Source organism: Crocuta crocuta, unplaced genomic scaffold (assembly GCF_008692635.1).
Source record: "Crocuta crocuta isolate KB4526 unplaced genomic scaffold, BGI_CrCroc_1.0 scaffold322, whole genome shotgun sequence".
Lineage (NCBI taxonomy): Eukaryota > Metazoa > Chordata > Mammalia > Carnivora > Hyaenidae > Crocuta > Crocuta crocuta.
This window is the reverse complement of record NW_027532592.1, coordinates 2,691,696-2,706,572: the sequence shown is the minus strand read 5'-3', so window position 1 is coordinate 2,706,572 and position 14,877 is coordinate 2,691,696. Positions and strand designations below refer to the sequence as shown.

The 14,877-nt window shown below is 55.1% G+C and overlaps 1 protein-coding gene across 1 annotated transcript in view; it reads right to left on the bottom strand.

Moving 5' to 3' along the window:
- ITPKB (inositol-trisphosphate 3-kinase B) overlaps positions 1-14,877 on the bottom strand; it is a 119,634-nt gene that overhangs the window by 71,786 nt on the left and 32,971 nt on the right. Inside the window, 1 exon segment of the mRNA XM_077779917.1 lies at positions 13,283-14,877. This exon segment is cut by the window's right edge and continues 16 nt beyond it. Coding sequence (XP_077636043.1) covers positions 13,283-14,877 — 1,595 coding nt within the window.

The following is a 14,877-nucleotide window of genomic DNA, read 5'->3' as shown; positions in this document are numbered from 1 at the left end:
AAGACAGCGACCCCGAGGGTTAAGGCAGCAGGCCGCCCGCCCCGCTGCACAGCCAGGGAGAAAAGGAGGGATTCCTCACCCATACTGAACATGCAGTGAGGCAGAAGCCAGGATTCAGCAGGTGGGGGCCCGAGGCTCCGAGGACATCAGTGCTGGTGGGAGCTGGTCACCACGCAGCTCCCACTCCCCAGCCCAAGGGCCTTGCTGGGGCTCCGCCACTCAGTGCACCTGACTGGGTCTCCCCTCGACACCCCCAGCCACCACCCGGCCCTGAGAACAGCCCAGCAGGCCGGGTCTGGACAATGGCAACAAGCCACCGTGTCACCGGCAGGTGCTGGGACAGCTCCCCTCTGCTCCCGTCGGAGGCGGCGGAGGCGTTGGGGGGCGTGTGCGGCGGCCTGCGGAGATCCACCAGCCTCTCCCACGGCCTCTGCTGGGCCTGCCGTGAAACAAGCATCTCTTTAACCTGAGAAAGAGCCTGCTTTAGTAAGCATGCACCCAGCCCGCCGGCAGCTAGGCCCCAGGGAAGGCCAATTAGGTCACACTGCAGGGACCTCCCCGGTCCCAGAAGATCCAGACAAACTGGGGGTGTTTCTCATATATACATTTGTATACCCTTCTCGCTCTCGTGAGCTGTGCCGAGTGGGCAGGGCCATGAGGGGGGAGGCCAGGAGGGATGGAGCCTTCCAGACTCTCAAAGGCCCCCTCCGCCTCAATGACCCCGGGCCAGTTTCCACCTCCCAAAACACAATGAGAAGGGATGGGTCCCAGTGAGTAACCGGACACCCGCTGGCCGGCAGCTGAATGCTGCGCATTGTTTGGTCCATTGGGGGCTGAGCCCTGGTACCTGAGTGAGGCCTCTCTTGCACCCGAGAAACCTCTTCGAGAAAGTCAATCCTCCCCTGTTTCATCATCCTGGGCCACGAGTTGTACCGGGGATGGGGACCAGCTCAGCACTGCGCAAAGGGGCCCTCTCCCCACGCCCGTCCTGGGCTGCACGGCCCACTCCGTCTTCCCAACAGCCCCGGAAGGAGAGAAAAGGATACGGAGGCTCAGTCAGTTGAGCATCTGACTTTGGCTCAGGTCATGATCTCAGTTTTGGGGTTTGAGCCCCGCATCGGGCTCTGTGCCAACAGCTCGGAGCCTGGAGCCTGCTCTGGATTCTGTGTCTCCATCTCTTTCTCTGCCGTTCCCCTGCTTGCGCTCTATCTGTCTGGTTCTCTCTCTCTTTTAAAAATAAATAAACATTGGGGCGCCTGGGTGGCTCAGTCGGTTAGGCGCCGACTTCGACTCAGGTCATGATCTCACAGTACGTGGGTTCGAGCCCCGCGTTGGGCTCTGTGCTGATAGCCAGCTCAGAGCTTGGAGTCTGCTTCAGATTCCTTATCTCCCTCTCTCTCTGACTCTCCGCTGCTCACGCTGTCTTTCTCTCTCACACACACAAATAAATAAAAAACATTTGAAAAAAATAATAAATAAGTAAATAAACATTTTAAAAAAAGAAGAAAGAAAGAAAGGAAAAGGCACTTCTTGGGAGTCACACAGCTGAGACTCAAACCAGGGACCGTCCAGTCTCAAGAGCAGAGCTCTCCATGCCCCGCCCTGTCCCAGGATTCTTGCTCAGGCTCAGTAAACACTTACTGAACGGAAGATCAACCCTAGCTTCCCTGATCCCGTTCCTCTGGTCAACTGGGGTGGGGGCGGAAGGATCTCCTAAAAGCACATTTACATGCACCGCCCACTCACTACAACATTTTCTTATTCTTCTTCTTCTTTTTTTAACATTTATTGATTATTGACAGAGAGAGAGAAGAGAGAGAGAGAATGAACGGGGGACNAGGAGAGAAAAGGATACGGAGGCTCAGTCAGTTGAGCATCTGACTTTGGCTCAGGTCATGATCTCAGTTTTGGGGTTTGAGCCCCGCATCGGGCTCTGTGCCAACAGCTCGGAGCCTGGAGCCTGCTCTGGATTCTGTGTCTCCATCTCTTTCTCTGCCGTTCCCCTGCTTGCGCTCTATCTGTCTGGTTCTCTCTCTCTTTTAAAAATAAATAAACATTGGGGCGCCTGGGTGGCTCAGTCGGTTAGGCGCCGACTTCGACTCAGGTCATGATCTCACAGTACGTGGGTTCGAGCCCCGCGTTGGGCTCTGTGCTGATAGCCAGCTCAGAGCTTGGAGTCTGCTTCAGATTCCTTATCTCCCTCTCTCTCTGACTCTCCGCTGCTCACGCTGTCTTTCTCTCTCACACACACAAATAAATAAAAAACATTTGAAAAAAATAATAAATAAGTAAATAAACATTTTAAAAAAAGAAGAAAGAAAGAAAGGAAAAGGCACTTCTTGGGAGTCACACAGCTGAGACTCAAACCAGGGACCGTCCAGTCTCAAGAGCAGAGCTCTCCATGCCCCGCCCTGTCCCAGGATTCTTGCTCAGGCTCAGTAAACACTTACTGAACGGAAGATCAACCCTAGCTTCCCTGATCCCGTTCCTCTGGTCAACTGGGGTGGGGGCGGAAGGATCTCCTAAAAGCACATTTACATGCACCGCCCACTCACTACAACATTTTCTTATTCTTCTTCTTCTTTTTTTAACATTTATTGATTATTGACAGAGAGAGAGAAGAGAGAGAGAGAATGAACGGGGGACGGGCAGAGAGAAAGAGGGAGACACAGAATCCCAAGCAGGCTCCAGGCTCTGAGCTGTCAGCACACAGCCCGATGTGGGGCCTGAACCACGAGATCCTGACCAAGCTGAAGTCCGACGCTCAACCGACTGAGCCCCCCAGGCACCCCTCACTGCAACTTTTATCAGCTGACCATCAATCTGCATACAGTTCAGAGCGAGGCATGAAGGCGTGAAGAGGGGGTGCGGGGCGGGGGTGAGCTGCCCTCTTTCTTTCCAACCTCCTAGAGCCTTTGGATCCAGAAAAGTCCCTCTGGCTTGGCCACCTCTAGCAGAGGTAGCAACCTCTAGGCCTCAGCCAGGCTCCCTCTCCGGGGGCCCAGTTCAGTTCGCGCTGCCCTGCTTCACAACGCGCACCGGGGCTGCCTGCGGTTCACACGCCAGTGCCCACTAGTTACTTATGAGCTCCAGTCTAAGGAGCGCGCTTGTGCTCACGGCCACACAGCCTGTTCTGAGTTTGCCAAATCTCAAGTGCGTCTGCGGGCATCGGCTTCGTCTTCAGGGGGCGGGTCCCCAAGTATGGACATCAGTGAAGGCGTTCTCTTCCGCACAGGTATCTGCAGGCAGACACGCAGGTCCACGCCTGCTGTCCGGGAAGCCACTGGGGGGCGCAACGCCCGCCCCGCACGGTGGGCGGCGCCCAGACGGGAGGTCGGGCTCTGTGCCGGCGGTTCCGGATCCAAGCCGGGGCCAGGCCACGCTGAGGAAGGGCTCAGTTTATAGCTGCCGAACGTACCGTCTGCTGTAAACGTGCACAGCTTAGCCGGGCCGCCCTCTTTCACTCTGCAGGACCCGGGAGAGAAACTCACTACATGGTATTAGAAAAATCAAGGCTGCCATTAAGTATCTTCAAACCCTGGATGGAGCACGGGCTCCTCCTCAATTATTCAGGAGCCCACAGCCCTGCTCCAGGATCGCCCGACCCCTGCCCCGGCCGCCTCCGCACCGCGGGAGCTTCCGGAACGTCCGTCACATCTGCTCCCCGACCTGTGCGCGGAGGCAGCAAAGCACAGGGCAGGAAGCTTCGTCCGTGGTCCACGCAGGCCGAAGGGGTGGCTCAGGTAGGGGGCGGCCATGCTGACCGCGGGGTGCGGACCCCAGAACGGCCCACTCACCGTGCTCCCCGCGGGCGCCACAACGTCAGCATCGGGACCTGCTCTGCTGCGCCCTCGGCGGCTGCCTGGGACACCGTCTACACAGCATTCTCCTCCGGCGACGCAGGCATGGGGCCGCGCAGCCCGAGCACTGCGCCCGCCTTCATCCGTCCCCTCCTGGGAAGGCTTTCAAAGCGGCGTCGCGGTGCTCATCATCACAACGAGTTTAGGCAAGTGCCTGGGTGGCTCCGTCGGTGAAGCGTCCGACTTCAGCTCTGGTTATCGTCTCGCGGGTGGTGTGTTCGTGCCCCGCGTCGAACTCTCTGCGGTCAGCAGACCTCGGGATTCTCTGTCTCCCTCTCTGCTGGCAGTGCAGAGCCTGCTTGGGACTGTCTTCCTCTCTGTCTGCCCCTCCCCTGCTTGTGTGCTGGTGCTCTCTCTCTCCTTCTCAAAAATAAACATTAAAAAAAAAAAACTAGTGTAGGTAGGAAAGACTCACACTCTCGCAAATGGCCCCTACAGACCCGATCTCACTCGACTCGCAAAGACCACAAGAAGTAGGAAGGCTTTATCAATGTACCCATTTCACAGATGAGGATCCACGGCCCAAAGAGACCAGTTGCAGATCCAAGAGGCACTGGCCTTTCCAGCACACTGCACTCCGTGAGTCCGCCCAGCAGAGGCCCCAGAGGACTCCTAAATGAGCTGTAATTACAGTCCTTAATGCCTGAGCCGCAGTGATAGTGGCCAGGGACAGGGCAGGGTGCAGAGGGTTCCAAGGCCTCATTTAGACTCGGATATCCACAAGGCATTTGAAATGCCCCCTCACCCCCCCCCCCNCTTAGCCGGTTCTGCATCCCTAAGGACTTTTCAGCCCTTTCTCAGACCCAGACAGCGTCTCCCAACCTCCCAGCGTGAATACGGAGAAGGCAAATCTCCTCCCGTGGCCCAGCGCCGCGGGATCTGCCTTCCCTACAAAACATCCCGGCCGTTTCTCAAGCTACTGGCCTCGGTCGGATTTTCCACTTGACATTGTCAAGAGATTCAACTGTTTATGTCATGGTCATACCCAGGCCTCTTCGGTTTCCTGCTGGCAGATTCAGGTTAGATAAGATCAACAGAGGTGATCCGCTCCCAGGTTCCCCTCCACACCCCAGCCAGCACCGCCTCCCCTGAGTGGAGAGGTGCACCGCACTGTGTATTACATCTACTCTTCAGCTCGCTCACTTGAAAAAAGAAGTATATAAAACCCAGTACACACCCATGCACGGCAGGGGATTAGACGCCGGCTCCTATAGAGCTCTGCAGGAGATCACGCAGAATCCCACACGTTACGACCCAGTCATCAATTGCCATAGAGAAGAGGAAAACAAATTGAGCTGAGCCTGGAAAGAATGTCAGGGAAATTGGAAAAACACTTGCTGGAAACTGCCTGGGGGTGCCCTGACCTCCCCATCGCTCCCCGGCCAGCCAGCTNGGTAGGAAGACGTTAAGCGCTGGTAAGATAAAACCTATTGCAGCTTCGTCTCACAAAACAGTACGGTTTATTCGTTCTGATGACCCGGGTGGGGGAGGGGCAGAATACAGAGGACCCTTGAGAAGGGTCTCTGCTCTCAGGGCCCCAAAAGCCCAAGACAAACGTCCCTCATTCCTGCCGTAGGATGCACGAAGGGTCACTTTGTGAACATGGGCCGAGAGAGAGTTCCTTTCGGGAGAGCCCGCCGAGGAGGGGCCTCACCCTGCATCAACAGCACGCGTGATCACCTCTTTCATTTTTTTTTAATGTTTATTCATTTTTTGAGAGACAGAGAGTGGGTGGGGGAGGGGCAGAGAGAGGGAGACACAGAACCCGAAACAGGCTCCAGGCTCTGAGCTGTCAGCACAGAGCCCCACACGGGGGTTCGAGCTCACAAACTGTGAGATTCTGACCTAAGCCGAAGTCGGACGCTTAACCAACTGGGGCCCCCAGAGCCTCCCCAACATTACCACCTCTTGAGTTAGGCAGACCCTGACCTTAGTCACCAGGTCAACGGAAAGAATCTCCCGGCCTCCATTTGAGATGCTGTTATCATTTCATTTTCCCTTTCCACCCGGATCATTACCACAAAAGTAAAATTAACAAGATAGCCATGAACTGTGAACTTCACGAGGGAGGATCCTCTTTAACTGAAAATTCACCACCACCTCCCTCCACCGCCAGAGGCTGAGTGAGGATTTTCCCTGCTTATTCCCAGGTGGGGAGTAAAAACACATCCGCCCCTCCCCCAATTAACTTGTATGTGAATGTGAATGACGGATTCTCACTCTGCCTGCTTCCTGGCCATACGGAGCTCCCACTTTTTGGTTACTGGTAAAACTGAGCCAGTTTGGCGCAAGAGAGAAGTAAAAATTTCAGGGAAATAAAGAGAAGGGAGTCTTGACTGCAGTGACCTGCACAGTTACCTTCTGTTGAATGGATTTCCATTAAGTGATAACAAGTCAATAAAACGCCCAAGTGAAGCTCAACGGAGGGGAAAGATCTGATTTCTAACAGTGACTTCTTAACACAATTGTTGAGAAACACGCCGGACCAGTTAGTCAAAAGCCTGCGTGTGTGTTGACTCAGTCCAAGTCCCTCCTCGCCGGAGAAATCCTGCGAGGCGGCCACCTGCACGTAGGAGGCGCCAGAGTGGTCTTCTGGGAACACGCCGCCCGACTGTCTCCTGGTTCCTCGGCCCTCCCAGAATGCCACCCCCAAGACGAAACAAAAGGAAGCCACTCTAGGAACCAGGGACGGAGGGGACAGCTGGCCCTCTGCTCCTGACGTCCCACGACGCCTGCGGCAGGAGGCGCCTGCGTTTCCAGGATGGCCCGTGAATCCGGGTCTCTGAGAAGCTCATCTCATCCCAGCCCTTTGGGCGGAGGTGGGCTCCCCACCAGGACTGTACTGGGAGGAGAGGAACGTAAACACCACCCCACGAGCGGCCGCAGGATTGCCACAGGGAATTTCTTTTCTTGCAAGGGGCACAACAAATTTTCCAGACGCGGCCCTCGCGGGACTCAGAATGCCTCCCTACCCCACCTCGACTTCTCCTGCGGGCCAGGCGAGGTGCTAGGCGCGCTTACAAACACGCTTCACTCGCAGCGGCCCGGGGGGTCACCCCTGCGCTCTCTCCATCTTCTGCAGGGCCCGCGGGCCGGGGGCAGACTGGGATCTCACCGAGTCGCCTACACCCCGGTCAGTGTGGCTGTTAGGTCACAGGAAGCAGCAGCGAGCTGGTCTTCCTTGTTCTTTTTCCCCTTTCATTGTTCTCCATCTTCTAGATGGTTCTGCGTTTCCTTCATGCGCAGATAATGCAGCAGAGATATCGTCTCTAGCTCATTCATTCATTCTCCCGTCCCTTTCACAAAGGTTTTGAAAGCATGCACTATATTTAGAAAATTTTTTTTAACGTTTATCTATTTTTGAGAGGAGACAGTGCAAGTGGGGGAGAGGCAGAGAGAGAGGGAGAGAGAGAATCCCAAGCAGGATCCAAGCTGTCGGCGCAGAGCGTGACACAGGGCTCGATTTACGAACCCTAATATCATGACCTGAGCTGAAATCAATAGTCGGACGCGTAACCAGCTGAGACCCCAGGCACCCCAATGTTCTTGCTATTTAAAAATTTTTTTAAACGTTCATTATTTATTTGGGGGGGAGGGGCAGAAAGAGAGGGAGAGAGACTACCAGGCAGGATCCATGCTGTTGGCGCAGAGCCTGATGCGCGGCTTGATCCCACGAACCAGGAGATCATGACCTGAGTTGAAGTCAGACGCTGAACCGACTGAGCCCCCTCAGGGGCCCCAATGTTCTTGCCATTTTTTTTAATATCGAGAACAGAGGCCCAACATCCTCATGAGATCAAACACATTTACGGGGCTTTTCAGCCACGGACACCTGAACAGTCTGTAAAATAATCGCTCCCTCCTGGAAAAATGAACGACCAGGTGTCTGGGAGGACCAAAGTGAGATTCAAGGCTGGTGGCAGGACCAGAGCAAGGCAAGTGTGACTGCAGGGTCATGGCCAGGACGGAGGGTCCCTCAGCCTCCCCGGCCAGGTGTGCTGGACCCGCCGGCCAGCGGGAGCATCGCAAAGCTCGGTGCACCTGCTCCATGTGCTGACAGAGACTAGAGTGCCAATGACCTCAATTCACGAAGTTCATAGCACCTAGGCCGCCACAGGAAGGGCACGCGGCCTCGGGAGAACGGCAAACAAAATCCCAAACATCCAGCTGCTAAAATGGCAGTTGGGGTGCCCGGGGGGCTCGATCAGTGGAGCATCCAACTCTTGGTTTCGGCTCAGGTCGCCATCTCACGGCTAGTGAGTTCGAGCCCCACTTCAGGCTCTGCGCTGACTGCAGATCCTGCTTGGGATTCTCTCTCCCTCTCTGTCTGCCCCTTCCTGGATCGCATGCAATCTCTCTCTCGCTCGCTTGCTCTCAAAATAAATACACTTAAAAAATGGCAGCTGGCACTCTAAATGGCTTTTCGTATTATGAAAGAGCTCCCATTTGCATTTGGTTGTGCTCCCGGGTTCGTGAAAAATCCGTCTTTTCCAGTGTTCATTCTACCCAGTCAGCAGGAAAATCACTGCAAGCCACACTTCTCATGGATTTGAGGGCCAGGTGTGCNCCTGCCGATGACCCGAAGTTTTTTCTACCAAGATATAAAATTCTTCCCATGAAATACTTTCACATTCCACGTTCAGCTAAGTGAGTCGAAATGTGACAAAATAAAATAAGCCTTGACAATGTCATCAGCACCCCTAGCGGTATACATAAGCTACACGGAACTCATTTGGCAGGTAGGTGCCCACAAAATCAGAAAAGTGACTTCAGGAAGTACACAATAGTTCTGGAAATGATTTGTGGGACACCTGGAATGCCTTCCTCTCAAAGCAGCAACCGACTGGTTTAATACAGTTTTCTTGCGAAACCCGAAGGCCAGGTAAATCTTGAGCTGTGTTTCTGCCATGCCTAGCCATCAGTCCCTCTCTTTCTCCATACCTCACCTTCAATAAAATAATCGTCAGAAGTCATGTTCTGGCTCTGTGCAGTCAGTCTCCACACTTCAATCTCCGAGGGAGTCCGAGCCCTCAGATAACAGAATGTGTCTTTTACTTTTCAGGTTCACATTCTGGCCTCCTATGGGAAGCGCCTCCAATACCAGTCTAATTATTAAGGAGAGTCTTGGGTATGATACGGATGACACATGATGCTATTTCACTGCGACATTACAAAGAACCAGTCTTCCGGTAAAGAGAGGGAGAGAGGCAGATCAATTGATGGGTCTTTAATAAAAGCACAAAGTTCAACGTGCCCGGTTTTGGACCCAGCAGTTGAGGGCCACACTTTCAGACACGCTGATGCATTCTTGACGCACGCCAGGTTTGAATTCAAAAGCCTAGAATCATAGAGTCACAGAGGCAGATCTAGACGGAGATCATCTCCAGGGAGGTCGACCTTGGACCCCTCTCTCTCTCTCTGAGTCTGTTTCCTCATCCCTCAGCAGATCAGAGCACTACCTGGAGCCTTATATAAATGACTCGGGGTCCTCCAGGGTCGGAAAGGTGCTGAGGCTGCGTCACAAAGATCCTCCCCACAGCCCCGAGAGGAAAAACGGGTGCCCCACCTCAAGGAAACGGCAGGTGCAGCCTAGACCCCGAACCCCACAGATCGGAGTCTTCAGTAGTCTCATCCAGAAAAGAATTTTCTATTTAAAAGTACTTGCCATTGCATCGACTGTTTTCTCAGTAACCCTCAAAACGCTTTTGAATTTTAATTTGGTTTGCCGAAAATAAAGGTTTTACACTTTTCAAAACCACATAAAACCATTTTAAACTGTTTGAATTTTTACCGCATGTCTGAGTTAATTTTTCACTAAAAAAAAACAAAAAACACAACAAAAACAACTACTCAATATTAAACAAAAAAAAAAAAAAGGAAAAAGAGAAAGAAAATTCCATTGGCCCTTAAAAACCAGTAAGGACAGGAGGGTAAGGATTTCGTAAGGCACTTCATGTGCCCCCGGGTCAGTGAGCCGGCTAGTGCTTTATTGTGTCTTCTGCACATGTAATTGATGATACAATTTTGGAATAAATCAATAAAATCCACTGTTAAAAGTCAGACGCATGCATATTTTAACATATCCTTTAAGCCTGGCGTTTCAATGGCCCAGATGCTCTTAATGGAATGACAGGAAAGCAAGGAGCTGTGAAGTCCTCTCACAGCACAAAATACAAGGACACCATCCTCAATGGTCCAATTCGCTTCCCTCGAATTCGCTTTCTTTCAGACCGCAGGGAACAGGAAGTGTGAACGTGCCTGGATGGAAACACTGGGAACCCAAGGCGCGCGATACAATTCCTTCTGAGCAAATTTCCAGCCTCTGATCTTTCATGAACAGACAGTCAGATGCAAACAAACCTTTAGAACCTTCTAGGGCAGGGGCAGGCAGCCGTCAGGCTCCTCAGAAGCAAAGCCCAAGCTGCAGCGAAGGCCTGAGGCGCTTTGCACGTTTCCGAAGATGTCTGCACGCACTGCCGGTGTGCGTAACCCGAATGGCCAAGCAGCTTTCTAGCGTGTTCCCAAACAACCTGCTCTTCGATTTGTTCTGAACCACAGGGAGGGCTCGTGGATTTCGGTGCACTGGCCCAGGGGGTGGGGGGGGACCCAGCAAGAGCTAACAAAGCCACCAGCTTCAGGCTCGCCTGGGCCGTGGCCCCCGGCCACACAGTGTCACACAGCCACCCTTCCGCACAAGTAAGGAACCCACTGCACGAGGCATAAACCAAGGCATAAAAGGCTTAACTCGGTGGAAACGCAGAGCAGCATAAAACATCCTCAGCGTGGGTCTGAGGGCCAGGCTCATTAGCCATTTCAAACCAGTGTGTATGTGTGTGTGTGAGCGTGTGTGTGTGTGAGGGTATCGGTGAGCACTGTGAGGGTGAATGCATGTGGGTGCAAACGTGAGATGCACGGGTATGAATGTAAGCACGTGTGGGTGTGAGCATGTGAGTTTGCATGTGTGTAAATGTGAGCATGAACATGTGAGGCCAAGGGTGAACATGTGTGTGAAGGTGTGTGGGGTATGTGAGTGTGGGCACGTGTGAGCGTGAGCATGTGAGTGTGAGCGTGTAAGTGTGAGCATGAACATGTGAAGGCAAGGGTGAGCATGTGTGAGTGTGAGCAGGTGTGCGTGTGTGCGCACACACGGGTGAATGTGCGCAGGTGTGAGTGTCCGCATGTGAGGGTGTGCACACCGGCCAAGCAGGGCCGCCCTACAGATGGAGCAGCAGAGCAGGGAGAGGAGAAGGGGCCGGTTCTCAGCGCCGCAGAGGATGGAGGCCCAGGTTTATCTGCAAAGCCCTGAGGGCCCAGCGGACCAAGATGTCTGGCCTCCTGCAGACAAAACATCCACCTCAGGGAATCAAGCGATATTTGACCCCAGGAGCAGATGTTTTGAGGTCCCAGGACAGGCTCAGTGGTAACAAACTGTACAAGAAAAAGAAAACTTAGCTCACGGCGCAAGCGCTCAACCAGAAGCTGAAAAGTCCCTAGGATCCCATAATTTCCAGTTGGTTACCCACCCCTCCCCCACGCTGGCCCTCCACGTCGGCCTCACGTGACTCAGCGTGAAGCCGGCAGGGGACTTTTCCCTGGCTCTCCTCTGTGGGTGTCTGAAAGCCTTGCAGAGGTGGCAGGCAGGCTGGCCACCCCGCAGGCCTCACTTCCACCTCCAGACCTGTGAGCTCACAGAACGCCCCTCCACCGACCGCTCCCTCCGCCGGCAAACGGAGAGAAAGACTCAGCACCTGGCGTTACCCATCTCCCCTTGAACTTGCCTCCAGACCAGAGCCCTCTGCAGACACTGGGATGCAGAGGCTGATTTGAAAAACAGCCAAGAGGAGCTGCTAATCCATCACGAGAAAGGCCAAGTGCAAGGCTGCAGAAGACGTTAAAGGGACTTTGGCCGTGCCGGGGGTGGGTTTAAAAAGCAAATGCTAAGACGGGAAGCCGAGGGTCACCTCCTCCGCAGGCCTGCGACTGCGGGCAGGAAGGCAGAGGAACACGAGCCGCGCCTGCAGAGAAGCAGTCCCTTCACCCGCCTGTCTGTCTCCTCCCAGACGGTATGCGTGTGCCCCATGCCGGCAGCCCCGTCCCGCCACAAAGCGCCCGGCTGATGGGGGCCAGACACTGCAGAGACATTTGCCCCCCCCTCATCAGCAGAAAAGCAGAGCTTCAACAAAAGAAACGCCCGGTTTCGGGCATTTCAGACTGTGATTTCTCAAGGGGGAGTCACAGAGGCAAGCGCGCGGAGGTCCACCCTGCCTTAGGAAGGATGCAGAGTGGACGTCCACAGTTCTCAGGGGCTGCGGCTGAAGTCAAGTGCGGTTCCATGAACAGTGTGTGCTATTCAAGATGAAATCGGAAGGCTACCTGTTACAACAAAACACAGACTTCCCCACCCCAGGGGTAGTGCAAGACCTAGGAAATTCCCCACACTCTGGAGAAGCTGAGAGAAAGTCCAGACCTTTTCAGAAGTGCTAGCGTCGACTCTTAACGTCTTCCGCGAGATGCTCTGATCCTCCTAAGAGGGAAAACAGCCTGGGCCTGAGATTCACTATGTAGTAGAAATCAAACTCCCATCAACCACTGCAGCTAGCACACGAGGTCAGTAGATGAATCAAGACAAACGTACTTGAAAACGTATCTGAAATGCGCCTATACCAGCCAACCAGGACATCTATTAGGAGTTACCTACCCTAGGGGTTACACCCAGTGCCCATCTTGGGCAGTTCAACTGAATATAACATTCTGTTATGCAAAAAACTGTCTGCTTGGCTCAAAGCATGGTTTCTATCTTAATTCGTACACCAAAACTGTACCTTAGTGACACCGGTCCCACAAATATCACAATGTCCTGACTCTACTACCTGAGGTGAGGCGGCTCTGGCCCCAACAGACCAGTCCCCAAGCACACCCACAGCTCTCGGGGCCCCCTCAGAGAATCACATCAACTCGTTTTCCTTGGCCTGTCCCTAGAAGCTGGGTTAATTCCATGCCCGGGTCAGTTTCCCCTCCGCCTAAATGGACGAAAGAATGAAGTGTTTCTCCCGATCAGACAAAAGCTAGTCAGCAGCTCTGTTTAGGATCTTTGGGGATTAATCAGGAAGTTTTGGGTAATACCCATGAATATTATCTCCCCGAGAAGTGAGTCGTGACCCACCGGAGAGGTACCTTTAAAAAAACTGTTTGTTAAGATGTACGCGGAAATAGCAATCGAAGTGACTTGATTCACTGTCCAAGCTACAAAGTGCACAGTCAGTGCCTAGGCACTCCCCCCCACCCCCAAGCAAACACACCTGCAGAGAACTGTAAGTTGTGACTGCCCTGGGGCCCTGATCAGAGTCTCCGAGACTCAGTAGAAAGGAAGAAAAACAGGGGCGTGAAAACCAGTTCCAGGAAAATCTCAGAACAAGACTCACCACTCTGGGCTTCTGCTGGTCCAGCGTGTGCAGGAAGGCGGAGTTGGGGTCCAGGCAGCGCTCAGGGTCACTGGAGATGTCCTCCTCCGAGTCCTCATAGGAAGAGGAGAAGCCAGTGGAGGAGGCAGATGAAGAGGACAGTTTCCTCAGGGGCAAGCTGCCCCGGGGACTTCCCTGCGCCTCCTCCAAGGTCTGGTCCTCCTGGGCACCCATGTCTGTAATGATGACTGCAGGAATATTGCTGGGGCTGCAGGCCTCTCTCAGGGGAGGCTTGTCCTTCTGATCCGGGGAGAGCAGCTCTGGGCTGGAGGGGGCGTCTCCGGCGGGCTGGTGGCTTCCCCAAGTCCCCTCTGGCTGTACACCCGTGCCACACGTCCAGGCCAGACGGGCTTCCTCCGTGGGGCCCCGCCAAGCCCTGGAGTTCCCGGGCTGCACCCCGGCCCTGTCTCCAGGAAGACACTGGGGTTCCCTTAGAGCTTTTGCCGCTGCCCAGCAGGGGAAAGGCTCCAGCACTGAGCCAGAGGGAATTCCTGCCTCCACCTCCAGCAGAGCTGTCTGGGCCGAAAGGCTGGCCCCAAGCAGGCCCAGCTTCGAAGATCCTTCATCCACTCCGCCGGAGCGCCGAAGAGGCTCCTCTGCCACGGAGGCCCCACCCTGGGGCGCGTCCGGGCCTACTGAGCCCAGTTCTGGAGATGGCTTGACCCGGCTCCGTGGCTCAGAATGCTCCGAGCTTTGCGCATTCACAGTCCTGTCCTCCGGCCTTCTGGCTTCAGGCGCCCTGGAGCCCGGCACCCCACAGGCCGGGTCTTTTTCCCTCACCTTCCCAGGGGGCTCTCCGCTGCAGGGCGTCCCCCTCTCTGGGGCTGGGCTCTTCTCTCCGCTCAGAGGCTGCCCTACACAATGAACCAGGGACTCCCCGGAGCGCACGCCCCCACGCTCGCGGGCCCTCTCAGCAGGCTCCAGGATGCCAGGGTCGCGTGGCTGATGTGGCCCACTGGCTGCGGCTCTCGCTGCCACCTCCGTGGACGTCACTAAGTTCACGCGGAGCAGCCCCGTCGGGGGAGCTGGGCAGCTGCGCGTCCCCCAAAGCGGAGAGACCCTCTTGTCAGTTTCCACAGGTCTGGGGGAGCCACAGCGGGGTCTGGCAGGGATCCCCTTCTCCGTTGCAGAAGCCGCTGGGCCCTGAGCCCCTGATCGTTGTGGGGCGGCCGGGCCCGGGAAGGGCGCCACCCCCTCCTCGCCCTCGGAGAGGCACTGGCCTGGCGCCCTTCCTCTCCTGCCAGAGCCGGCCTCCGCGGTCTCTGGACATTGCTCCCCCAACGACTTTGTCCTCCGTTCCTCGCTCTGAGCCAGGACCCTTCCGGGGGGCTGGCTGCTGCTGCGGAAGGGGCACGGGGAGGGCGAGCGAGCCCTGTCCAGACGCGGGCTGCGGGGCGCCTGGCCGGCGGAGCTCTGCGCCTGGATGTGCGCCTCGAACAGGCCCACTTTCTGGTTCACCTGCACGTTCTGCAACTCGCGTTGCAGGATTCGCGGCTTCCTCTTGGCCTCCTCGGGCCGCGGAGGGGAGAGGGAGCCGGCGCTCGACACCTGCTGTC